Here is a 26,926-nt window from a genome sequence, read left to right as displayed (position 1 = left end):
ATTAACGAAAGGAATGTGTGGAATTAACATGCAAGGTATGAGTCTGCAGCTCAACCAAAACAGGGGACAGATGAACTTAGAGGAGGGCATAATAAAACCGGAAAAGGCATTCCTGGCTAAGCCAGTTTGAAGACATTAAATGTGAATTTTTTCAGTTTGAGGAAACAAGGACCTGTATTGTAATAATTAGTGCGGCACGTCTGACCACCCTTCTTTCTTAATCTCCTAGAGCTTGATTCCTAGGAAGTGAGGTCAAGAGAAGCAAATGGTGGGAAAAATGCGAGGAAGGCAGAGAATAATATAACAATTATTCAAATAGACCAAAACGTGGCTTTGATCAAGTAAAAGCAGCCATTATTTTAGCTCTAAACCATCATTATGGAGTTAAGAATAAAAGCATTACTTGAACAAAATCCTCATGCCAGCAGTTATCATCTTTACTTTTTCGTGCAAAGTCAACACGCTCCACAGGCGCCGTGGCTCACACGGGGACAGCCTCCCCACTGCTGCCCTGTGCGAGGGCAGACAACTTCTTCAATCAAAAAAACGGCAACTGAAATATATGCCTAAACCTATATATTCACCACAAAAAGTGCTGGGCCTGAGATAGACAATGGGCTCCAGCTGTGATAGGAAGACTCTGGCTCCTGACTTTGTAAATCATTTTGCACAAGGAGCTCACAATAGCACAAAGCTGTTCTCAGATTTTTATGAAATATTTTGCATAAATTAGAGTTGATGCCTGATTTAATGGCATTTGGAAACAATTTCCTTATAATAAAAGGCAAACCTTTTTTTTTTTTTTTTTACTTCTAACTCTTGGAGGGAAATAAGCAAGCTCCAATAAAACAAAGGTCCAATGACAAGTTCAGACCTGGAACCAAGGCTGCTCTACAGGACCCCTGCCTTGATCACCGAGCCAACGTCTGCGCTAAGACCTCCGAATAATGGCTAAAGAATTCACGGGGCAACTCTTGGTGACAGCACGGAAAGGCAAACCAAACGGTGTCTCTCTAGACTCAGCCCTGCGCAGGCAACTGAGGGAAGTCCGTTAAAGCTTCACCACCTGGGGGCTGGAATCAAGTGGTGTCCATATTCTTGCCCTGTCCACCAGCGAGCGAGCCATTAACCCCAGCCGTGCCCACCGATCTACTGGCCACTTAGGGGTGAACAGCACTGTGTAAATGAGGCGCCCCAGAGCTTCTGGGGTGTACAGGAGGGGACAGGGGAACGGGAGGGCACCAGGGCTAAGCTGGCCACGCCGGGTGCTTGTATTGTCCTAAGAATGGGAGACTCATCTCAGGATCTGGGCATGGTGTATGTCACACACTGCTGAGTGCAGCCAAGGGGACAAACACCCAGGCAGCCTCCCCTGTAGTGGGGCTGGTGTGGGGACGCCTCTCAGGAGTGTCACAGAGAAGTGTCCTTTTCCTTTCCTGGGTTTTGGGTGGGACTTCTCATCGCACCTTTTCTTAGAGGAGCTGCCCTTCTGGGTCCCAGCATTTGATGGGCCTCGGCTGCAGCTCTTGGCCCCAGTGTCTGGAACCATCCCCCGGCTGGTCTGCGGTAACGTCCCAAGAGGATTATCTGCGCATCCAAGAGGGTGTTTGCAGAACACACTTTGTCCTGGTGTTTAAGACATCCATGCTGCTGGCAAGGGCTGGCCAGAGCATGACCAGTGTGGGGGCTGTGCCACAGTCGGCACCATCGCTGCTCTTTAGATCCGGGACACCCTGGACACGTCACACCTCTTGCCGTGACTGAGCCTCAGACAAAGCTGAGGTGTGGAAAGGCTTACCTGCTAAAACCTCTGTGATAAGAAAAGCAGACTTTGGAGATGTTTAAACCTTGAAGACAGTGAGCATCCACAGGTTAACGGGACCTATCACACGGCAGAGAGAGGGTTTGCTCACCTGGTGGAAGCCCAGGTAGTCCGCGATCGTTGCTGATGCATAAAATATCACCCCTTCTGCGCTCACCACCAGAGCAAAGCCGTCCAGGGACTGGAAGAAATAAAAATCGAGTTGGCCTCTAGATACACTCATCCAATCACTCGAAATGAAAAAGTACGAGCATCGTTTTGCTTGAGCTTTCAACCTTTTCTCCCCTGCTTTGTAATCTGCATTCATAACCCCCAGAAATACTTCCTTTCCATTGATTTATGACCATTTTGCAACAGGTCCCCAGTTAGCAGATGACATGGGCACTTGGTCATGGTTTATGAGGTTCAAGACTTGGGTTCCTGAGGTTACCATGGCGGCGGCGGCCTTGGCTCGGCTAGGACTCCGGCCGTCAAGGAGGTTCGGGTTCAGTTCTGCCCCTTTGAGAACAACGTGGAGTCTACGAGGGCCTTCCTCCAGGCGGTGAGCCGCGAGAAGGTCCGCGCCACCAACTTGAAATGCTCCGTGATTGTGGATGTTAGGCACGACGGCTCCGAACCCTGCGTGGATATGCTTTTGGGAGACGGGAACCGCCTGATTATGCGCGGCGCCCACCTCACCGCCCAAGAAATGCTCGCTGCCTTCGCCTTCCACGTCCAGGCCCAGAGCGCGGAGGGGGGTGGGGACCACCCTGGCGCTGATGCGGGCTGCTGACAGCGCATAAGAGGCCAACGAGCAGATGCTAGCCTGGGCCTTAGAGAACACTTATCCACGAAAAGCTCAACTTAATCATCCAGATCACTGTCTGGAGGCCGCAGACACCATCCCCACTCCCCAAAGAGCCCTATGACTACACATCTAACCAGTGCTTCTGGGATGAGACGATCTGGGAAGGGCCTAGACAAACTTGAATTTATTTCATTTTCTAACCATCGCTCACGCTTAACCGTTTTGAATTTGGCTTCCCCCACCACTCACTCAAGTATGATACCTCTTACTCTTATTAGCTAAATCCAGTGCTGTTTTCTCAGCCCTGAGCTCTCCACCTAAGTAGCATTTGCCACTTTTAATTCATTCCCTATGGAACGTCTCTTCCTTTTCCTTCTCTTAAACATAAAGATAAACTTTTTCCCCCCCTCTCTTTATTTTTGGGGTATCTCATCTTCTGTTATAACTTGGACGACCCTTTTGGGTTAAACCATGCATTTCTGTTTGGGTCTAATATTAATTTCTGTGCTACAGTCAGGTTACCTACTATCAATTTTCTCCGAATCTTACAAACATTCTTTGTTCAAAATAGAATTGATAATTTTACATACACATATACTTGCCTCTCCCTGACTTCCCCATTCCTTTTACAGGCACTCCATGTGCCCAGCCGCCTGGGCTGGAAACCACAGCATTGTCTCTGGCTCTGCTGTCTCCTTTTCCTTGCATACCCAGTCAGTAAGTTCATATTATTCTATGTTAAACAAAAGCCCCTGAAATGCTCTCTTCATTCCCATTCACTCTCCTGTACTATTGTTACATTCTCCTTTTTTTTTTCTCATCATTTTTGCTGCTGCTTAATTTTATCTTTCCAAAGCACATCACTGGTTATGTCTCACTACTACTTGTTTCAGAGAACAGCACCTAAAGTACTTTTCATACAGTTACCACCCATTAGTGTGGATCGTGAATCAATTTAGGAGGTTAAATCAGCCTTTAATAAAGTAAAGTAGAATAAAAAGTATCGGTGCATGCAAGGCACATGAAATGAGAAGTATTCTTTTAAGAAAGTTAACTTTTAAGTATATAATTATAAATCTATATACAAGGTTACCCCCCCAAAATGTACACACACTTTAATAGCTGATAGCTCAATTTTGAAAATGAAATGTATTTTAATAAATACTGCCTTTATAATAATAATAATAATAAAAAGACTTGGGTTCCTGTTCTTGCGATGATTACAAATTTGCTTTATAACAAGTAAACATCATCAGGACAAGATGACACCCCATCAGTACCTGAAACTAAACACAAGCCTTTCATTTCACCTGTGTGACTTCCTCACGCGTTCAGCTTCTTTACTGTGTTCTGGTTTTCCTAAAGGGTTTTATCATGAAAAAGTGTTGAACTCCATCAAGTGCTATTTCTGTATCTACTGAAATAACCGCATACGTTTTTGTTAGTCTATTAATGTGGTGACTTACAGGAACAGGTTTCCCGATGAAGAATCTCTGGCACACATGGGGTAAACATATCTGATCGTAACTTTAAATGCTGTGAATTGACTCACTTCACTGGGGAGTTTTTCATAAATGTATTCCATATTTAAGGAAAAGCCAGACTGCACGCTTCTCTAACTTGGGGGTCAAGTACACATAATCATCAGGCATGAGTCGGTCCCCTCCCCCTGCTTTCATTTTTCTGGACCCATTTATGTAAGACGGGGTTCATGTGTTCTGTGAGAGTTTGGTTCACCTCACCTCTTAGATCCTCCAGTTTGGGTGTATTCTGGGGAGATGGTAAATAAAAATGGGTAGATCTTAGTACTATCTCACTTATTTAATGGCTGTTAGCATATTCAGGCCTAAATTATTTAAATGTAAGTTTCAGCATCTTAAAATATTTTGTAACTATGCATCCATTTCATCTTGATTTTAAATTTGCTTGTGTTTGGTATTCACAATGCTTTTGTGATGATTAAATCTGTTATATCTATAATTATTGTGGACTTTGTGTGTGTGGAGAAAAGTAGGGATGTGGCTTTTGTACTTGACTTAAAGTCTCCATTTGCAAAGCAAGCCCTCTCGATCATCCTGCAGTGGCTTCCAGAGACGTCACTAGTGAAGATGCACATAGAACCTAACTGCATGACCAGTAAGCATTCTATTTATCATCTATCTACCATCTATTATCTATTATTTATCTATTATCTACATATCATCTATCTTTCTATCATCTACCTATAATCCAGTTATTTATCAATCATCTATCTACCATCTATCTATCATCTTCTCCTTCATCATCACCATCACCATGATAAAGTAAGGACAACACACACTGTGTGGGTACCCATGGGTGTCAGGCGTCCTATGTGGAATGTCTCATTTAATTTCATGTCGCCTCCATGAGGCAGGAACCGTTGTTACTCCATTCTGCCAGCACAGAAGCTGGAGGTGAGGGAGGTTGAGACACCCAGTCAGTGGAGTTCATAAATATTTCAACTTGCATCTTTAAAACACAGACATTTAGAGACTTAAATTAACATTCATTAAGTGTGTGGCCATCCACAGTATATCATAATACTTCTCTTAATTCTTGACAATCTGGGTATTTTCCCTTTTTTAATTTTCTTTTTTAAACCTTTGCCAATTTGATGAGTGATAAATTATTTTATCATTACTAGGATTTTCATTTCTTTAATTATCAATGAGATTGAAAACATTTATACAGTCATCGGTAACTTGTATTTCTTCTTCGGTAAACTGTCCATGTAGGTCATGTGCTAATTTTCCCATTAGGGTTTATAAACTTCTAAGAGCATTTAAATTACTGATACTGGATATTCCTAGGCAGCCTAGGATAATGGCAGACACAGAGATCCAATCCCCACACATCTAAAACATGATGGAGAGCAACAGGAACAAGCAAAGCTGAACAACCCTTGCCCTCGACTTGATGAGGACACAGGAGACTGGTAAACTTCAAGTTATTTATAAGCAGAAAGGCAACATGAAGTCCCAGTGAGCCTAAAATGACTGTTTCAAAAGGAGAAGTATAGAACCTTCCCTCAAGAAACTAGGGAACAAAGCCAAAGAAATCCATGGTAAGTAGAAGGAAAGAAAAGTAAAAATAAGAGTAAAAATCAAGGAAATTTTTCTAAAGCAGTCAAATAGTAAAGGTCATCGATAAAATAAAACTTTGGTCCTTCGAAAAGATTAATAAAATTGTAAACCCCTAGCAAGCTTGATCAAGGAAAACACAAATTACTGACACCAGGAATTTTAAAGACTACATTATTACAGATCCTACAGATATTAAAAGAATAGTAAGACTGATATTCAATGAAGTAAGCAATTTAAATGAAATGAACACATTTCTTGAAAAACACTAAGAAAAGTCATATAAAAAGAACTAGAAAATCTAAATAGCCCAATATCTATTAAACAAATTGAAGTTGTAATCAAAACTATCCCACAAAGACGACTTCAAGCCCAGATGAAATAAAGATTAAAAAAATAAATAACCTAGGAAAAAAATCTAATAAGACACGTGCAAGACCTACATGCTGAAAGCAATGACAGTACAGAGAGGAGATGTAAGCACACTGAGATATGCAAGTTCCTGATGGAAAGTCCCTCTAAATTAATCTATCGATATAAAGCAATCCCAATTCTATCACAGTGAGTTTTTCTTTTTTGTAGAAATTGACAGGCTAATTCTAAAATTTATATGGAAACGCAAAGGGCCCAGACTTGCCAAAGCAATCTTGGTAAAGAACCAAACTGTAGGACTTATGCTGACTGCCTTCCCGACTGACTCGAAGACCTTTGTAACTAAAGCTGCATGGTGTACGGACAGACAGGCAGTGTTCAGTGGAGGCGCTGGCTCAGGCCAGTGGGGGAAGGAAGTCCTTTACACAGACGTATCTGGGACAACTGGTTCCGTGGACGGAGAGAGTGAAGCCTGACTGCTCTCTCGTTCCAACACTTCAACCATGAAGGCATCATTCAGAAAGGAAAGGCCACGGTGCTCATGAAAATACAGTTCTACTCGAGAGGGAAGCAGTGAGGTGTTAAAACCAGTGTAAAAACTATTGGGAAGCGAGATGACCCCAGGCAGTCAGGACCTGGTGGCTGTTAGATGCAAACTTAAGTTCCTGGATGATCCTTGAATGGAAAGGTGCCATCCAAGTTGTTACCTTCTTCCCTTCCCTTCCCTTCCCTTCCCTTCCCTTCCCTTCCCTTCCCTTCCCTTCCCTTCCCTTCCCTTCCCTTCCCTTCCCTTCCCTTTATCTTCTTTCCTAATACTCACCCAAGGACATTCTTAGAGAGAAGAAAGGAGAACAAGAGACAGAGGAAAAGAGAGACAGAGAGACAGAGAAAGGTGAAACCTGCAACCCAGGTATGTGCTATGACCGGGAACGAACCGGCAACCTTTCGGTGAATGGGACGATGCTCAACCAACTGAGCCCCACTCTGGCTGGGCTTGTTGCCTTATTTCAATGGTTCAGATCACTTTCCTGACACAGAGAGGCAAACACCAGGGCAGTGACTTCACAGCGTGATTTAGACCCTTGTGCTGAGTTTTCTGAACAAGAAATCCCAGCTCATGCGGCACTGCAGCTGCGGTGGCCGCTTTACATGGTCCAGCCAGAGATGATGACCACAAATCATCCCGAAGCCCATTATCAGCAACCCATCCCTGGACCCCGATGTACTTCTAAAGAGTGGGAAGCTGACCCGTGCAATACAGGCGTCCGCCACAGTGTCTCCGGGAACTAAACAGACGGTGCTATTTGTCGTTTCAATTTCTGTGCGGCTCCACAGAGAAGTGCCTGGTCCCACTTCTAACATCGCCGAGTAGAGTGGGACGTGCAGTGTCTGCCGGGGCCTCGTCCTATGGGGTTATTCTGGAGTTTGTGAATGTGCCACAGTCTCCCCAGGGCCTCTGCTCTCAGACACACAGTATTTCTTAGCGAAAAACCTGTGAAACATTTGAGATTTTCTTGTTCATATCATTTAACAAAAAGACCCGATTTGCTTGGTCTGATGAGTGCAGACAGGACACAGCTCTTACCCTGGCATTTGGGTCAGACTCTGGGACATGAAGCGGGCCGAGTGGAGGGTACAAAAGCTGCACCATGTGGGTGTTCTCCTAAACAGATCAGTCCTGGGCTCCAAGGCTCAGCTCCCCTGCCTGGCAGTCATTGAGTGTGGATGTTCCCCACAGCTGTGTCCTGGGCCACTTCAGAGACATTTTACTTAAAAATCTAAGGCCGGCTCATCCACTTGCCCCAGCCCGGAGGTTGTCCCTAAGCGCCTTTACCGTTAGCACCTGTGACCACGCTGGGACCCACTCCGGCCAGATTTCTGTGTCCCTCATACCACCAACCCAGCCAAGGCCGTGCATTTTTTTATGACAGTTTTTTTTTATATTTTATTTATTTTTTTACAGAGAGGAAGAGAGAGGGATAGAAAGTTAGAAACATCGATTAGACAGAAACATCGGTCAGCTGCCTCCTGCACACCTCCTACTGGGGATGTGCCCGCAACCAAGGTACATGCCCTTGACCGGAATCAAACCTGGGACCCTTTAGTCCACAGGCCGACGCTCTATCCACTGAGCCAAACCGGGTAGGGCTATGACAGTTTTTTAAACTAAATTTCTTAAATTGTGGTACAATATATATACCATAAAACTCACCACTTTAACCATTTTTAAGTGTACAGTTTGTTGGCATCAAGCATATTCACATTGTTGTGCAGCCATACCCACCATGATCTCCAGAACTTTTCCATCTTCTCAAACTGAGACTCTGTGCCCATTAAACACTAACTCCCCATTCCCTTTTCCCAGCCCTGGCACCTGGCCTCCTACCTTCTGTCTCTATGAATTGGACAACTCTAAGGGTCTCACATTCACACAGGATGTGTCCTTTTCGGACCAGCTTATCTCACTCAGCATAATGTTCTCAAGGTTCATGTAGCGTACATAAGAATTTCCTTCCTTGTTTAGAGCTGAGTAATATTCCAGTGTGTGGACGGACCACTTTGTGCTTCTCCATTCACCCATCGATGGACACGTGGGCTGCTTCCACTTCTGGCTACTGTGAATGATGCTGCTGTGACGATGGGGGTACCAGTAGGACAGTGAGTGCATTTTCAAGAAGCAAGGTATCTGAGGTAAGAATGACATTCATTCCAACAACACTTTGCTCTTCCCTGCCACTCTGCCTGGGATATAAGAGGTTCATCTGGAGGTTTAAACGCACTGCCACCCTGCAGAGCTGGAAATCTTCATAAAAGAACAGATGGTGCCCTGGCACGCAGCCTGCATCTCATGGCCGTCCTGTGATGGCTTCAACGTGCTTCATCTCAGAAACCCCGGCGCTCCCGCTCACCTGGACTTGATGGGAACTTCCCACCCCGTGCTCGGCAGGACCTGGGCACAGCTAAGGCTCTGGGGCTGGCAGTGATGGGGGATGTGGGTTCAAGGCCTGGGCAGGGAGAACAGGGCTGGCACCATCCACTTCCCAGGTGGTGACAGGGGCACGCTCAGATAAACCAGGAAAGCTCAATGCCTGGCTTTCACAGGTGCTCAGTGGATGGAGTGCTGTCACCACAGACGCTCATGCCTGATCAGGAGCCAGCAACAACATCCCAGGATGGGGGACCCTGCAGGCTGCCCATCTAACATCGACTCCATCAGTCCCCTGCAGCCCCATCCCCAGGATCTGGGCGGAGGTAGGGTGGGGCAATGCTGGGCTCCACCGAGAAGGTGTTGGAAGATAAGGTGTCAACTCTAATAGACTCTCAGAACAACTATTGGCGACCACAGCAAATCACTAAAAAGTGAAAACCTGATGTAATCCAGGGAACATATGCTAAAAGAGCAGTGGTCAGAGTCCAATCACACACGAATGCTGGACAACAGTGACCTCGAGGGACCTCAAGTCCATCTCCTGGGCAAGCTGAAGGGGTGTAGCCACCTGCAGGTTCTGGGCAGCCCCATCTTCCATGCCCATCAACTTGGGGAGCAGCCCGGGTAGAGGAAGTGGGCACCCGGGCTTGGCGCCGGTTCCCCCACAGCTTCTCCCAATGCTGAGGTTGCAGCGTACTGATGTCCTACTAATAATAGTTCAAAGAGCAAAGAAATGCTCAAGGCTTGAGCATATAAAATGCCTTCTTAAAAAAGATTTTATGAGATTAGTCACAACCAAAACAACCTTAATTTTAACTCACAAAGCAGAAATTTTAAAAAAAAAGATGAAAGACCATAAAATGCTGTTTGCCGAGTCATATGGATTCAATATCAGACTGACTTTCTGGTCCAGAGTCCTCGCGCCAAATACTTTTACACATGTGGGACCATCCTTCAAATGCGCATCGCGAGCATTTGTTTGTTTTCTCTCTCTCTCTTTAATCCTACAAGAGTTCTGTGTGTGTGTGTTTTTTTAAACATGGTACATGGAAAATGAGATCACTTTTCCAAGTGGAAAAAGGGATTTGGCCCCAAGCTTAGGGCTGCACTTTTTTAAAAGGGGAAAATAATCACATCTACATTCAATTACCGAACGTCACGCAACGTGCACCTGCCACTTCACAGATAGGGTCTGAGGGGCCCATGCCTCCAGGCCGGCTTGGCCACTGACTCTGTTGCCACCCTCAGCCCCTTCTGGCAGAGAAGGGACATCTGAGAAAGCCAGGACTTCCTTTGGCCAATCCCTTGAATATCCTGATCTCTTCCAGTCCTGTGGCAAAAAAAAATAAGCAGCAAGCATTTCAGAGATGGATTTGTCAAGGTCATGGCAGAGGAAAAAAAGAGGGAAAAGGAACAATTCTCACAGCCCCTTGTTGCTCCTCCGGAATAAAGGGCAGCGGGGAGCAGAGAAGTCCCCTGAGAGCCGTTGCCAAGGTCACCAAGCAACAACACAAGGCCAAGGCCCGCTAGTCACGCGAGCCAGCGAGCAAGCGGGCACCAACCCGCGGGTGTCAGGCAGCTGGCTCGGCCTCCTGGAGCCAGATCACTCGCTGGGCCTCTCCTCGGCCAGCCAGCGTGCGTGCGAACGGCGTTCCTGCTTGGGGAGCGGAATCACTGGCTGTTTATAGATCCCACAAACAGTACACTCAGGCTTGACTCCCTGCCATGAAGCAGCCACAGCACTTGAGAGCAGTTCCTGAAGGATGCAATTGTCTGAGGGTGAGAGGGCCACAGAGATGGGCAGGTGGGCCCCCAACTCCTCCCAGTCGCCCAAGGCGGCCTGGGCTGGGTGAGGAGGAGACTGGAGGTTGCAACCTGCAGGGGCTTTGGGGAGGCAGAGAACAGGTGGGAGAAATCTGTTCTATGTTACACTGCTGCCCCTCTCCATTGTCTGGGGACAGCCTCTGCCTGGTGGGGCCACAGGGCAGGGCTGGAGGTGCAAAGCTGAGCTGCCCTCCAGGTACCCATCTCTCCTCTTCTTCTGCTGCAAACCCCAGGCCAGGGGCTCCTCCTACTGTGCCCCTTTCTAAAGGGGAGGCAAACCGCCACCCGGCACCTTCCCTCCCCTCCTCTCCGACCTTGACCCTCAGCTAACACACACAGCTAACCAGAGGAGCTGGTGTCAGACACCTGCAGGAACAGAGCGCACAGGAGCCCGGGAGATGCCCAGCACGTGGGCAGCACAGAGAAGACGCCAAAGAGCTGAGACAAGCATGATTCAAATACAGATATTTGAGGAGGTAAGAAAAGCTTCCAGCAAAATGAAACAAGAACAAAAAATGGTACAAACAAATCAACCGGAAATACTAGGAATGAAAATGGTGAAAGGGAAAACAGCTGAGGGGTTTGGACTGATGGGTCTACCACCCCCTGAGGCAGCCGGGGAGGGGGGTGCCAGACAGAATATAAGAGAAGCCGGTCAGGAGGGGATGGTGTAGACGGGCCAGCACCTGGACAACTGCAGCTCCAGTCGATGAAACAATGACGCAGAAGGGACAAGGTTGTATGAACGACGGAATAGCTCAAAGGGACAGAGCGCAGAGCACCACACAGGTGACATGGGCAAAGGACACAGTGACATTTAAAAATATCTGCCCTGGCTGGTGTGGCTCGTCTGTGCAACAAAGGGTTGCTGGTTCAATTCCCGGTCAGGGCCCATGCCCATGTTGGGGGCTTGATCCCCAGTGACGGGCGTGCAGGAAGCAGCCAATCATATCGATGTTTCTCTCTCCCTCTCTCTTCCTCTCTCTCTAAAAATCAATAGAAAATCTTTTTTTAAAAGAAAGAAATGTAAGAACATCAAAGCCAAAGAAAGAATCCCAAAGTTGGGAAAGATGGCAAGAATGAACGTGAATCGAACCCCTCAGGCTGTTTGCTCCACACCAGCAGCCACAAGGACACTGCAAACCACGCGACAATATTTTTCAATGCTGAAGGATAAAAACTCTGAATCTAAAATTGTATATTCAGCCCTATGATTATCCAGATGTGAAGGTGTAATAACATTTCAGCACGGGGGGACCAAGGAAGATTTCACACCCAGAGCCACAAGGAAAACACTTTGGGGGAATCACTCGAAGAGAAACACATCTGGGCTGCAAGACATGACAAGGATGGCGACCAAATCCCAGTAAACTTTAAAGAGGAGTCTTTTAAAAAGCTAGGAACAAAGACAAGAACCTGTGCCATCCAGGACTCAACTTCTAGACCAAATCAATGTGCAAGTGTGGGGGGTGGGAGCGAGATAGGGCAGGGAACCAGAAGACCCAAGCATATGCCAGGGGCAAGTCTTGTTGGGGAAATGCCAACACTGATAAGTCTAATAAATCAGATAAAACCAACATGAAGAGGGCTTATGCTAAAGGCAACCCTGAAAGAACAAAAGCATATGAAAGTTCAATCTATAAATGAGGAGCTAGAGAGAGAAAAGGAAACTAATGAAGGGATAGTAAATGGGAAATAGGAAATATGATGACAGAAATCAGCCCACAAATTAGAGTGATTACAAGAAGTACAAATAGGTTAAAATAACCACTGGGAGAACATTTGGAGGAAGGGTGCCTCATGTTCGTCTGCAAGAGGCAGACTCAAACAGAAAAGAAGAGCTGAAAAGAAAAGAATGCAAAAGATGTATCAAGCTGCAAGGAACCCGGAGAAAGCTGTGGACAAACTCATAACAAAAGGGTTAAAGTCAAATGTGTAAGGTCTAAGATGCCTAGGACAAAAAAAAAAAAAAAGGAGGCATGGGGCACCCCACGCCTGTTGAAATTAGCAGTACGTGCCTGACCCTGCCCCACAGCTTCCGCCCCTTGGAGCTGTGGCTTGAAGCTCCTGCCCTGCGGTGGTGGGGCTGGAGGGGCTGGAGGGGTGGGGGAGGTGGGGGGGGGGGTAGACCTCAGCTCGCTGAGCTGCTGGCTTACATAACAGCTTGCTCTCCATTTCCCAGGGTTCAGACGTCACAGTTGGCTAGCTGCCACGTGTACCTGCCCACCATACACGCTCGCACGCTCACTTCCCCTCCCCGTCCTAATTTAGCTGTGTCATAATTTTGCTTAGATTGAGGTGCAGTGTTTGTGTTATCACAGACTCTTCTCGGCTCAGCCAGGCAGATGCATGTTGAACACTTCACTGTCCCTCGACAATCTTTGGGCCTGGAGTTAACAAATGCCTGTGTGTCGCCTTATTTACATGGTCCCTACCTTGCCCCCCCACCCCCAAATCTTCCCGAGTGGAGTAAAGCCTTCCCTCTGTAGGTGTCCTGTCCACCATCTCCTGGAAGCCTGCCCCCCTCCCCTCCTCGTCACCCGGCTTCTGGTGGAGAGACCCTCCTCCTGAGAGGCCCTGCGGAGGAGGGAAACCTTTGAGCCCCGGATGTCTGAAGCTGTCCTGATGCCACCTCCTTTCGGAGGAAGGAACAGGTGTGTGCAGGTCCCAGGTGAGACAGCACTCGCTCCTGCGCTTTGTAGGCAAGTCCTCCTGGCGGTCCAGCCTCCAGCGGCCCATGGACGCGTCCTGAACCTGCTCCTCTCTCCGGGAGCACAGAGGGCTTCCCATTGTCCCAGGTGTCGGATTTCACAAAGGCGAACACCCTCGTCCTTTCAGCCATTGTGCTAGTCACCCAGTGGGACCTCTGGGCCGGGAACTCGGTCCTCGGTTCTGGGAAGCCTTCTGGTTGCTTCCTTGCCCGTTTCCTTCCCTCTGATCTTTCTGGAACAGATTACTCAGGTCTTGTGGGGTCTGGCAGTCTGCCTGACTTTCTCCTCCCCTTCTTCCCTACTTTTCTTTTACTCTTAGAAAGACCCCTTCAAGTTTAATTTCTTTCTTTTTTAAAAAATATGTTTTTATTGATTTCAGAGAGGGAGATAGAAACATCAATAATGAGAGAGAATCATTGATCGGCTGCCTCCCACATGCCCCATACTGGGGATTGAGCCTGCATCCCGGACATGTGCCCTGACTGGGAATCGAACCATGACCTCCTGGTTCACAGGTTGATGCTCAACCACTGAGCCACACTGGCCAGGCTCAACTTTAATTTCTGACCCTCCTACATATTTCTAAGTTTTGCTCTCATGCTTTTAATTGTTGATCTCTCTCTCTCTCTTTTTTAAAAGTTTCTGAATATTCCCTTTTACAGAAACCAGTTTTCATTTTGTCGACCTTCAGTTCTCTCTGAGGAGCTTAATGACATCTTTTTTTTTATTAATCCTCACCTGAGGATATTTTTTCCATTGATTTTTAGAAAGCGTAGAAGAGAGGGAAGGAGTAGAAGTAGAAGAGAGAGAGAAAAACATCAACACAAGAGAGACACATCTATTGATTGCCTCCTGCATGCATGCAACCAAGCCAGGGATCAAACCTGCAACCTAGGTATGTGCCCAGCGTCCAGGGTCCAGGGTCCAGGCTCTGCTCACCACTGACCTCCCAGTGACCTCCATGGCTATTTCTCTTTGGTTTTCAAGGACTTTCTGTGAAATTATGAAACTATCACGAACACTGCCTGAATTCACAGTTTTTCCCTTGAAAATGTGCGCCTTCAGCCTGATCTGCTGACAAGTCCCGCTCATACCCAAGTGCCCACTCACCCCCTCACCCCCACCTCTCATCCCCAGGACCCTCATCAGCATCGCCACCAAACTTTATGTGATGGCTGGTTTCCCTGAAGAGCCAGGACTGCAGCACCCAGACCCAGCTGCCTGCATGGACCTTGATTCCTGGGGAGCATCCTGCCCAGCGGTGTCCCCAGAAGGACCCTTGTCCATGGGTCGCCATCCAGCCTTCCATTCTGGGTGTCATTACTCAGGCCTGTCGCCCATGGGTTTCTAACTGGGTTCCGTTTCCTCTGCTATGTGAGATGCTCAGAGGACATCCTCTACAATATGGGTTCAGTCCTGAGAACTGGCAGCCAGGCACCCAGCCACCTTCCTGGTTCAGTCTGAGCAGGAACTGGAGGCCTTGGGGACTGCATCGCAGGCTTGACCGAAGCTGCCCCGTCCAGTTCCCCCGGCACTTCGGCTTCAAGGTTTGACACTGAACCTCTGGGAGCATCCTGCAGGGCTGGGAGGGTCACTCCACGCGAGATCCTCATCTCTGCTGACAGAGGGACGGCCCCTGGCCCTGCCACCAGCCCCGCACTGGGCCGCCTCGGTCAGGGCATCCTCAGTCCAGGGCCCTGCAGAGTCCCACAGAGAGGGGCGGTGGGGGCCAATCCCTGCTCTGACCTTCCACAGGATGTGACGCTGAGCAACCTATGGAATCACTCAGTGGAGAAGTATCGTCCTAAACTGTGGCTGCATTTCAGACTCCAATGGCCACAGAAACAACTGTTGCATTCACTAAAACGGGTGCCCGATGCCATTGCCTTGGAAGTGGAACTTAAGACAGGACCTCATTTGTCATACATGTTAGCCAACAGGTCGGCTTGGTGCATAAGTCTAACGAAACTTCCTTAGGAGTATAGAAAAGCAGTTTTCCCAGGCCACAAGCGTGATAGAATATCAACCTCTATGTTTGGGTGACGACCAACTTATTTTGACACTTAGCAAAAGATTCTTACTGTTCAGCATTTAAAATGTGTTTATCATTTATACCAATGAACTTTTCTTGAAATCTTTAAGTATTAAGGTACGTGTTTAAATCTATTTCCAGTGCCAGAACCTTATCAATATAAGAGCTTTAGAAAGATTAGGTGTCCAAATGTCCAGCACAATACGTGTATATTTTTAGTTTCATACAGAGCTAACAATCCCAGGAACTCTGAACAGTCTGGACCTTATGTGGTTTTTCCTTCCAGTCATTTCAAACACAGAAAGTAGGGCCTATCTTTGCCTTCTCCCCTTATGTTCACATCTCCCACATTCATACAAGTATACAACAGGTTTGCTCAACTTCTAAAAAATTTTTATACCAAGTCTTGTCTTTTTATAAATCTCATCTTGTGCTGTTAGGGGAAAACCTCCCTTTTGAAAATCTATATTGCACAGAAGCACATGTCTTTAATGTGTCCAGACAGAAAGCCTCACATTAATTTTAAGGTTTGCACGTGGGGTGCGACTTACAGGGAGGGCCTGAGAAAAGAATGGGAGGAGCTAGTAAGTATTTTTAGTAAAATTTGGCGTTTATTTTGTGCAGAACACAGAATATGCTCTTTAATTTAGTAAATATTTTTTAAAGATAGAGATGCTTTGATATTAAAACAAACAAGTCTTAATCATAAAAACAATTCTTAATCATAAAAATTCTTGTGGGGTTTTTTTTTTTCAGACTTTCTGAAGTTGTTGATCAACTTATTTTTGTTTGAAGTGTGTGTTTTTTCCCTCTTCCCACCCTCTCTTTTTTTAAAAAATATATTTTTATTGATTTCAGAGAGGCAGGGAGAGGGAGAAAGAGATAGAAACATCAATGATTAGAGAGAATCATTGACTGCCTCCTGCACGCCCCCTGCTGGGGAGTGAGCCTGCAACCTGGGCATGTGCCCTTGATCGGAATCGAACCTGGGACCCTTCAGTTCACAGACTGATGCTCTATCCACTGAGCAAAACTGGCTAGGACCCACCCTCTCTTGCAAAAAAGAAAAGTGGGTTTCTGCTAATGAATTGAGCAGACATTTAATATTTTATATGCCTTTCACATGTGTAACTTAATATTTGGAAATGTGATAATTTGTTTTATTATGTAATTGATAAAATGGTGATGTGCATTAATGTTAGTTCAACCATATATTTATACTGTCTGGGAAGGTGTGGTTATAGTTCTGTGAGAGAAATAACTTGTCAGTGTTCACCAATCTGTAAAAATCCAGTGCAAGAATTTAACATCTAAATAAATAATAAGATGCATGTTTTTAAAAAAGAAAAAGAAATGCACTTTAAATATAACATAAATGGATTAAAAGTTAGATGGTGGAGTAAAATATGCCAAGCAAACATTAGTAAAAAGAAAGGCAGAGTGGTTATATTAGTATCAGGCAAACTAGACTTTAAAACAAGGAAAATTATCAACAATAAAGAATCATTTTACATAATGATAACAACAGAACAGTCAATTCATGAAGACAACATAACCCTTAGTGAGTATGCACCCTCCAACACAACTTCAAACTACATAAAGCAAAAACTGATAGAACTGAGAAAAGTTTAAAAATCCACAATTATACTGGAAAAGGTTAACTCTTGTCTTTAAGGTTGAGACTAGATAGAAAATCAACAAGGATATACAAGATTAGAACATTATCAACCAACTGGATGTAACTGAGGTTTACAGAATACCTCGCCCAATGACAGTGTCTAGTGAGGGCCCACTTCCTGATTCATCAATGACTGCCTTTTTTCTGTAACATCACATGGCAAAAGGGGAAGAGATCTCTCTGGGACCTCTTTTATATGAGTACTAATCCCATTGATTAGAGCTCCATCCTCATTACCTAATCACCTTTCAAAGGCCCCACATCTAAACACTATCATATTGGGGATTAGATCTCCGCATATGAATTCTCTTTTTTTTGGGGGGGGGGCATATAATTATTCAGTCCATAGCAACCATCAATGAAACCAATACTTTTATCTTTGAAAAAAATAAAAACTGGTAAACCTCTAATCTAACTGATTAAGAAAAATTTAAAGAAGATATATATTATCAATGAAATAAAAGAGGAGACACCACTATAGAAACTATAGGCATTACAAGAACAATATGGGAAAACCATGGACAACTAACTCTGTATCTGCAGATTCAATAAAATAGGTGAAATGGACCAATTTGCTGAAAGACCGTAACTACTGAAATTCACACTAGAACAGATAACCTGAACAGTCCTATATCTATTAAAGAAGTTGAATTCATCTTTACAAAAATCTTCTAACAAAGAAAACTTCCATTCCAGCCCTAACTGGTTTGGCTCAGCGGATAAGGCGCTGGCCTGCGGACTGAAGGGTCTCAGGTTCAATTCCGGTCAAGGGCATGTACCTCAGTTGTGGGCACATCCCCAGGAGGGAGTGTGCAGGAGGCAGCTGATCGATGTTTCTCTCTCATCATCGATGTTTGTAACTCTCTATCCCTCTCCTTCCTCTCTAAAATCAATAAAGATATATATATTTTTTAAAAAACTTCCATTCCAGTTGTTTTCACTGATGAATTTCATCAAACACTTCAGGAAGAAATAATACCAATTCTACACAATCTCTTCCAGAAAACAGAAGAGAAGGGAATACTCTCAACTAATTTGAAGCCTGCATTACCATAGCAAAACTAGACGTTACAAGAAAGAAAAGTAAAAAATATTTCTCATAAACGTAAACACAAGTATTCCCACAAAATATAAGCAAATGTAATCCAGCAATAAGATTTATCTTGAGCATGCAAGGTGGGCTCAACATGTGAAAATCAGACAACAGAATTCACAATATTAACGGAAGAAATACCATGCTCATCTCGATAGATGCAGAAAACGCCTTTGACAAAAGTTAACATTCATTCATAATAAGAACTCTCAGAAAACAAGAATTAGAGGGAAATTTCTTAATCAGATATAAGATAGCTATAAAAAACAAAACAATAAAACAAATGTAAGCTAATATCATACTAAAGATTGCAAGATTAAAGACTGTGTGGGAGAATATATTCACCAATAATACATAATATCCAAAATGTATAAAGAACTTAAACAACTCAACACCAAAAAAGCAAATAATCCAATTTAAAAAAAAGTGGGCAAAGGACCTGAATAGACACTTCTCTAAAGAGGACATACAGATGGCCAAGAGACATATGATAAGATGCTTAATGTCAGATAAATGCAAATTAAAACCACAATGAGATATCACCTCACACCTGTCAAATGTGTGGCTATCATCAATAAATCCACAAATGAGAAGTGTTGGTGAGGGTGTGGAGAAAAGGGAACCCTCATGCATTGTTGGTGGGAATGCAGATTGGTACAGCCACTGTGGAAAACAGTATGGAGCTTCTCAAAAAATTAAAAATGGAACTGCCTTATAACCCAGTGATTCCACTTCTGAAAATATATCCAAAGAAACCCAAAACGCTGATTCAGAAGAATATATGCACCACCCTTCTGTTCATTGCAGTGCTATTTACAACAGCCAAGGTCTGGAAGCAACGTAAGTGCCCATCAGTAGATAAGTGGATAAAAAAGCTGTGGCACATTTACACAATGGAATACTACTGAGCCACGAAAAAGAAGGAAATCTTACATTTCCCGGCAACATGGCTGGACCTAGAAAGTATTACGCTAAGTGAAATAAGCCAGTCAGAGAAAGACCACAACCATATGATTTCACTTATAAGTGGAATCTAATGAACAAAATAAACAAAATAGAAACAGACTCAGAGATACAGAGAACAGACTGACAGCTGTCGGAGGGGAGAGGGTCTGGGTGAAACAGGAGAAGGGATTAAATTTTTTTTAAAAAAGCAACCTCATAGACACAGAGGACAGTATGATGATTAGAAGGAAAGGGGGAGGTAGAAAAGTAGAAAGGGGGGATAAATAGTGATGGAAGGAAACTAGACTTGGGATGGTGAATACACAATAGAATATATAAGAATGTACACTTGATACCTATTTTATTAACCAATGTAACCACAATAAATTCAATGAAAAATAAAAATTTCAGAAAATGTATCATGCAGCCACAATGCACTTGAACTCCAGCCAGAGTCAGGCAGTCATACCATCAATCTGACTCCACCCCCCAGGCCCAAGTTCACAGTTCCTGCGAACATGATCATTTCCGCACTAAACACAATGGCCTTGCAGCCCACCTTACAAGTAGAAATGAAAACGGAGGCACTCTGACCCCTGCTCAAAGCTCACAGCGTTGCTCTATTCACACCTAACGTGTGTGTGTGTGTGTGTGTGTGTGTGTGCAGGACCCTCTATCCCACCACATCCGCTCCTGGTTTCCTCTTCCCACCAAGCTCCCACCCCCAGGCCATACTCAGCGCCTGTGCCAAAGTGCTCACTGGGTGGCAGCTCTGTCTGTCTGTCTGTCTCTCCTGGGTTCCCAGGGGAGCAAAGGGCTTGGAGCTACTGAGCCAAAGAGCCACTAAACTCAGACAAAGAAACACAGGTCCGAGTCCAGCTCCAGCCCCAGCCTCAACGGGGACCCTGGACCAGCCCCTAACAGCTGCAAACCCTGGTTTCTTCATCTTGAAATAACAGGCATCAGACCACAGACACTCTAAAGTCTACACCAGCTCTACATTTTTTATGAATTTTTTATGAATTAATGCCCTGCCATAAACCTCTCCCTTTTTTCTGGTCTGTCTTCAAGAGATTGAAGATTAGAAATAAAAGCTGGGATTTTCTTGTTATTGTTGCTTAATCTGCTTCTTTTGCCCTGTTTGGGAATACTTTTAAACGTCATGAAGAGTCTCTCACCCAAAGTTTGAGAATCACCAGGTGAAAGAGGACACTCACCACATAACCTCCCTGACGGCAACCAAAGGAAGCTTCCAGAAACTTCCTGTGGGCCACAGAGAACCATAAACAAGAGGCGGCAGAATGAATGAGGCTTCAAGAGCATTTAGAGATCTCATACTCTCAAATGCGGCGTGGAGAGCACTATTCCGACCTGGCTGGTGGCCAGCGGGCAGGATGGGCGCCAGGACAGCCTGCAGTGCCCTGAGCAGATGGGCAGTGCGTCCCTCAGCCTTGGGACGTCTTCCTTGGAAAAGTCCCACCCAGGAGGGTAGCTCCAAGAACATCCACACACGCTGGGCAGAACTCAGAAAATCGGTGGCAGAGAGTGGGGATGAGCTCTGCCTTCCCTCCTTCCCAGACCCTGAGGGAGCTTGTGGGCACTCAGGAGTCGGGCCTGGTCCTTAGTTCCCGGGCTTCAGCCTCAGTCAGAGGCCCTGAGGCCTCCAGGGAAGACCGGGCCCCCAGAGAAGAACCACGGGGGGGGAGGGCGGACAGGGAGGTGGCGATGCACAAGACAGCCTCTGGGGTCGTCCAGCAGAGAAGCAGGATGAGGGTTGTGGTGAGGACATGTGTGAACATATGTGAAATTGTCCCCTGAGCTCCACCAGGGAGGCTGGGCACTTTGTGCATAAGCTCCTGTATTTATAGCTCAGAACAAAAGTTTTTAAAAGATTTTATGATTAAGATTTTATTATCTTAACTTTGAACATGAATCATAAAAATGTAATGCCAATTATCTTTGCCAAGAATAAAATCCAACTGCCACAATTCCAGCGCCAATTTTACCATAGCACTGACAAAAGTTTTTTAAGGAAAAATAATATTTAAGAATTTGCTTCCTGAAAACCTGATAAATACTGAAGTATGGAAGTATTTCCTCCACCGAGAGCATGACATCACCCCCCACCCCACCCCCCCCAACCCCCCCGCCACACATACACACACACACACACACACACACACACACACACATATGCAGAGGCTGGACCCACGCTCTGTTCCAGACAGACCTGAAATGAAACCCACACTCCCTCTAGGACAGGAGTCCCCCAAACACCCACAGACCCGGCAAACTAGACGGCAAGAATGTACTTCCTCACGTATTTTTCGAGTCCAACGCCTTAACCACTCGGCCATCACAGCCACTTCCTCACATATTTTTATTTTTAAAAAAGGAAATAATTTATAAGCTCATTGATCCTCATGAGAGCACACCCAAACCCTTCAACAGGGCAGAGATGTTGGCGGGGGGAGGGGGGGCATGGGGTCCTGGGGGGCCATGTGGTTCCTGTGGGGACCATGAGGGTCAAGCCGGTTAGACAGCTGATCATCAAAGAACTTATGAGACTTCTCAGGGAAGCTGCCAGGGGGACCCAGGAAAGCATTGAGGGAAGATGGGCTGAAGAGCTGGGGACAGGGGAGGAGGGTTGAGGGGCTGAGTGAGCCTGAGGGTGGGGCCTCACCTGGTATCCCCACTTCACACACGCAGCCCCCAGGTGGCCTGGCGCTGCTCTGGTCAGTGAGGCCACCCCAGGCTGGCCATGGTCAGCCACCTGGCTCTGTGGGAGGGCCGAGCCAGGGGACCATCTATCCTCCCTTGCAAGGCTGGCCCCCCTGGGGAGGAGCCGCAGGAACCACGGAGGTCATCCCAGGAGCCTGGGCATCAGGCAGGGGGCAGGGCCCGGGTCTCCTTTCAGGCTCTGCCTGTTCTGGTTGCCACGGAGCAGGTTGGGGTGCAGAAGAAGCGCCTGGAGCGAAGCTGTGCCAGCGTGTAGAGAAGGGGTACTGGACCCGGCTTAAATGGCACCAGCAGTTCACCATTTCTGCCCTTCAGCCATCACCTAACACAGTGATGGCGAACCTTTTGAGCTCGGCGTGTCAGCATTCTGAAAAACCCTAACTTAACTCTGGTGCCGTGTCACATTTAGAAATCTTTTGATCTTTGCAACCATAGTAAAACAAAGACTTATATTTTTGATATTTATTTTATATATTTAAATGCCATTTAACAAAGAAAAATCAACCAAAAAAATGAATTCGCGTGTCACCGCTGACACGCGTGTCATAGGTTCGCCATCACTGACCTAACAGAGGAACCGAATGTGGGAGGAGAGGGGTCGAGGAGGCTTCACCTGGGGGCCGGAACCGCCCACCACACGGGGCTGGGGTGTAAGAACCAGTTCTGCTCTGGACGTTGGGGTCTGAAGTGGGCACTCTGGGGGGCACGTGAGCCCAGCTCCTCCTGGGGAAGCAGCTGGGGCTTCAGGAGCACCTTGGCTGCTGGTTATGGGGCCACCTGCCATGGGCTTCTCTCCCTGTGACCCCCACACCCTCCCACGGAGGGACGGCTGCCTCCTCCCAGCCCCGCTGAGAAAGGACAAGCCAGGGCCTGGGGAGCTCAGAGTCCTCCACCCCAGCGAGGCAGCAACACCCTCACTCTGTGAAACACTGATCTGACACAACCCAGAAAACTCCTCAGCATTACAGCTCCTAAGAGACAGAGCATGGCTCCCCCATCCTGCATGGAAAGGCCCACCTGGCAGGGTCAGGGAAACACCCCAGAATCACGGAGGGGTGTGTCCATCTCAGAAGAAAGGGCCGACCCGGCCCTCGCCATCAGCATGTAATATCAATAAATGGACCAGCCAGCCGCACCTGCCAGACCACAGGAAGCTTAATACACAATTTCCTGTCCTTAATTTGAAAGGGAAAAAAAATCCTGCTTAGTATTTTATTAGGTTCTCCCATGGATAAGTACAACCAGAGAGTGCAGAATGAAAATGGCTTTTAGATCTGATGCTGGCCATGGCTGGTCGTCTCTGTCCAGCACTCACCTGGAGCCTGAGCCCCAGATTTGTGCTGCTCCCAGGAGATCCTGGGGCTCTGTCCACAGACGCCTCAGGGCCTTAACTCTATTCACTGTAAACGGTCACAGCCTCAGGGCCCTGGGGAGAGGCCTGCACTGTGACCTTGCATATGACCAAGGGGTTAAGGGAGCTCACCTCCAGCAGGAGCCTTCCCTCCAGCACGGCCGGCCCTCCACAAGGACCACTCTCTCCTGGCGAGGGGGCACCGGCCACTGGCTGGCGCGGGCACTTCTCCTGCACGGCTGTCAGACAGAAACAGAGCACGTTAGCACCCTCCCCGGGCCCCAGGCCTCGTTGCAAGCCTTTGTTAAGTTGCATTTCTCCATTCTTCACCCGCTGTTCCTCAGGGCCACCCTCTTCTGTCCCACACTGACCCAGGCCACCCGGGCGCACTGGGGCGGCTCGGCCTCCCCCGGAAGAGGACGGGCAGGAGGCACCAGGATATCCGGCCAGGGCAGCCAGGGGGGAACAACTAGCTCACATTTGGGAGATAAGGACATCTCGGCTGGGCCTAACCTGAGGACCCCCCTAACTCTGCTCCCCAGAAACTGCCCTCTACCCACCTCCTACGAACCACTCGGAGCCTCGCTGGCTTCAAGGAATCTTGTGTGGAGCAGCCCACACCCCACAGGCATCCATTACCGCACTGATGGCTCCAGTCCGGGAAGCTGCCAGCCCTCACGTTGCCACCCTGCCCTGTGACGCTGGCGGCACCCTTATGCTTCTCCCATCCCCACATTCCCACCCCCTCCCCAGGCTGGCTCCACCTCCACTTTGGGGGGAAGAGTTCAGACAGACAGACAGACAGACAGACAGATGTCCAGCTCCCAGCTCCCAGGAGCTGGTTAGGGGCCTTCCCCTGCAGGCTCAGCATCCGCATTGGCACCTAGCAGTTATGGGAGGACCCCGGGGCTAAGAGGACGGGCGAGTAGAGGGATGCAGTCTGGAACTCAGGGCCTCACCTCCGTGGAGGGCGGGTGGGGCAGTGCCTCACAGCTTCCCCTCATTTCTGGGATTTGCAAACTGAAGCTACAGGTGATGTCACTGCAACTGAGGGCCTGGGGCCCCGAGGTGGAGCCCTAGCACTTGCTCTGGCCTTGGGATAAAACCTAAGTGCGGGCACTTAAATCTCCAGTGTTTTCTCTTTCAGAACCAGCAGGCTGTGCTGAACTTTTGCTCCAGGATGCGCTGGTCTGTGCTGCTTTCTTACTCAGGCAGCTTCATCCATCGATGGTGAGGGAAGCCAAAGCTCTGCCCTCCCCTCCCCACGGAGCCCCGCTCAGACACAGGGCCTGCTCCCCCACAGACACCCCCTCACCCCTGTTAGAGAGAGGTGGGCAGCATCTGCTCTGAGGGGGTCCAGGCCCCCAGACCCACAGCGCGGCGGGGCCCGAATGTGAGCTCCAGCTTGAGACACGGTGTCCGACCCTCCTCCCCACAGAGTGGACACACACCAGGTTACCCCTGGGCCAGCAGCCCCCCACCCCACAGAGGCCACGCTGGGCCCCTTCATTAAATCCTCTGGTGCTGACCAGAGTGTCCTCAGGGCAGAGAGCTCAACACAGGGAGGCGGCCCTTGGGAGGATGGGCACCTCTTGGCCGCCTTGTGCCATCCCTCCCTCTCGGAGGCTGTTGTGCCATCAGCCTCCGCTCCCACAGCGAATGCACACTAACCCATGTCACTGCACTGAATATAACAAGACGGGAACCCATTTCCTCCCAGAAGGCGGGTGTATTCCTGGAGACATGCGGAGTCACCCCTGGGGGGAGGTGGTCCAGGGGGTCCCGACAAATACGCCGAGGCTGTCTGCTACCAGCCACCCTCTCAGCAACCAAGTCCCCACACGGCAGACATACTGAGCTCTGGGACGTTAAAGGAGATTGTTGGGGTTTTTTTAATAATATATTTTATTGATTTTTTACAGAGAGGAAGGGAGAGGGATAGAGAGTTAGAAACATCGATGAAAGAGAAGCATCGATCAGCTGCCTCCTGCATACTCCCTACTGGGGATGTGCCCGCAACCAAGGTACATGCCCTTGACCGGAATCGAACCTGGGACCCTTGAGTCCGCAGGCCGAGGCTCTATCCACTGAGCCAAACCGATTAGGGCAGGAGATTGTTTTTAATCCCCTCTGGTGTGCACCCTGCTTCTCAATGCAGGTTCAGAAGTCGGAAGGCTCTCTGCTCCCCAAGGGAGACCCAGGAGCAGCCCTTCCCCTGAAGGGACCTCCGGGTCTCAGAAGGCTCAGTCAGTGTGTTCTATAGACACAGACGCAAGAAAGATCAAGGAGAAGTTGGTGTGGGAATAAGACAAGGAGGTCTACCCTCCCCCATCTCTCCCCACCCCCACCCCTCCAGGCAGCCCCTACCGTCAGGCCTGGCTTCCCAGCCCACCCAGATAGTCCTACCAGTTAGGGCTTGGGGCGGGGCCTGGGCTGGGGAAGGAGCCCACAGTGCCTGGGAGGATTTGGGGCTCAGTAAAGGCCAGGAGTGATGCTGGGGGTTGGCAGGACCCCACCTCAGTGCACCCAGGTCACAGGCTACAGACCCAGACCACGAAGACCTCTCGTTCTGCAAACTCCTTTGCCAGCTCGCCACCACCCTCTCCCTAGCTCGAGTCAGCTCCTTGCCCCCATCCCTCCCCAGCACCTCCCTTGAATTGAGAGAAGGGAGGTTGGGGCTGGAGTGTCCCTTCCCTCCTACTCTCTCGCCAGCAGACGCCCTGGGGGAGGGGGATGCTGACTCCGACAGCTGCGAGGCTGGGGGTGGACCCCAGGCGGTGACGTCACCGCGGATGCCGCCGCTGACCCCTCCACCCCGCAGGGACCCTGCCCCTCTCTGCAGTGTGCACAGCTCACTCCCAGGTGCACAGGGGCTGCAGCCCACTCGGGGGGTCAAAAGTGGGGGGGGCGCCCCAACTGCTAATTTCTCCCCGACCCCGCATCTCTCTACACTTGGACACCGCTCCTCCTCCCCCACGCATCGCATTGTATTCCCCCACATCTCTTCCCCCGCACCGCCCCCACCAGGACACCACCCCCTCAGCATCGCCCCCCGCCCCACTCCCCTTCTCCGCACATCTCTGCACCTGGACACAGCCCCCTCCCCGCCCCCGCACCGCGGGCCCCCCTCCCTGCGCCGCGGGCACCCCCACTTCCCTCCTCCGCAGCCACATTCTGGGCCACACCCAGCGGCCTCCTCGGGTCCTGTCACGCGATGGGGCCTCCGAGCAGTGACAGCAGCCTGGACCCTGGCCAGGGCCTCGCGTGCGAGCAGAGCCGCCACCCCCACCCCCAGGCCTGAGGCAAGACAGAAAGAAACCGAATGCGATTCTAATGCGCAGGGGGCAGCTTTCCCCAATCCCTGGTCTGACAGGGCCAGCCCCTCACTTCCTGGGTCCCCCAGTTCAGGGGTGCCCAGGATGCTGGCTAATGCCAATGGGGGCGGGGTGGAGGGTCACAGGGGGCCCAAGGGCTCTGAGTCAGGTCATTCCCGTTACCAGGGGGTGAAGAGGGTGACAGCAAATGGGTTGTGGGGAGCAGCC

At 48.3% G+C, this 26,926-nt stretch overlaps 1 protein-coding gene and 1 pseudogene across 2 annotated transcripts in view; one reads left to right on the top strand and one right to left on the bottom strand.

Annotated features, from left to right (window-relative positions):
• Positions 1 to 26,926, bottom strand: part of AHRR (aryl hydrocarbon receptor repressor) — a 72,286-nt gene that overhangs the window by 15,414 nt on the left and 29,946 nt on the right. For both annotated transcript variants that reach the window (XM_059694607.1, XM_059694606.1), the window contains exons 4-5: positions 23,517 to 23,623; positions 1,914 to 2,003 (exon numbers count right to left, since the gene is read on the bottom strand). In XM_059694607.1, the coding sequence (XP_059550590.1) occupies positions 1,914 to 2,003; positions 23,517 to 23,623 (197 nt within the window). The remainder of the gene's footprint in view (positions 1 to 1,913; positions 2,004 to 23,516; positions 23,624 to 26,926) is intronic.
• On the top strand, positions 2,252 to 3,625 carry LOC132233623 (large ribosomal subunit protein mL53-like; annotated as a pseudogene).

Source organism: Myotis daubentonii, chromosome 4, assembly GCF_963259705.1.
Source record: "Myotis daubentonii chromosome 4, mMyoDau2.1, whole genome shotgun sequence".
NCBI classification, from domain to species: Eukaryota; Metazoa; Chordata; class Mammalia; order Chiroptera; family Vespertilionidae; genus Myotis; species Myotis daubentonii.
Note: the sequence above shows the minus strand (reverse complement) of the source record. Positions and strands in the feature narration are given on the sequence as shown.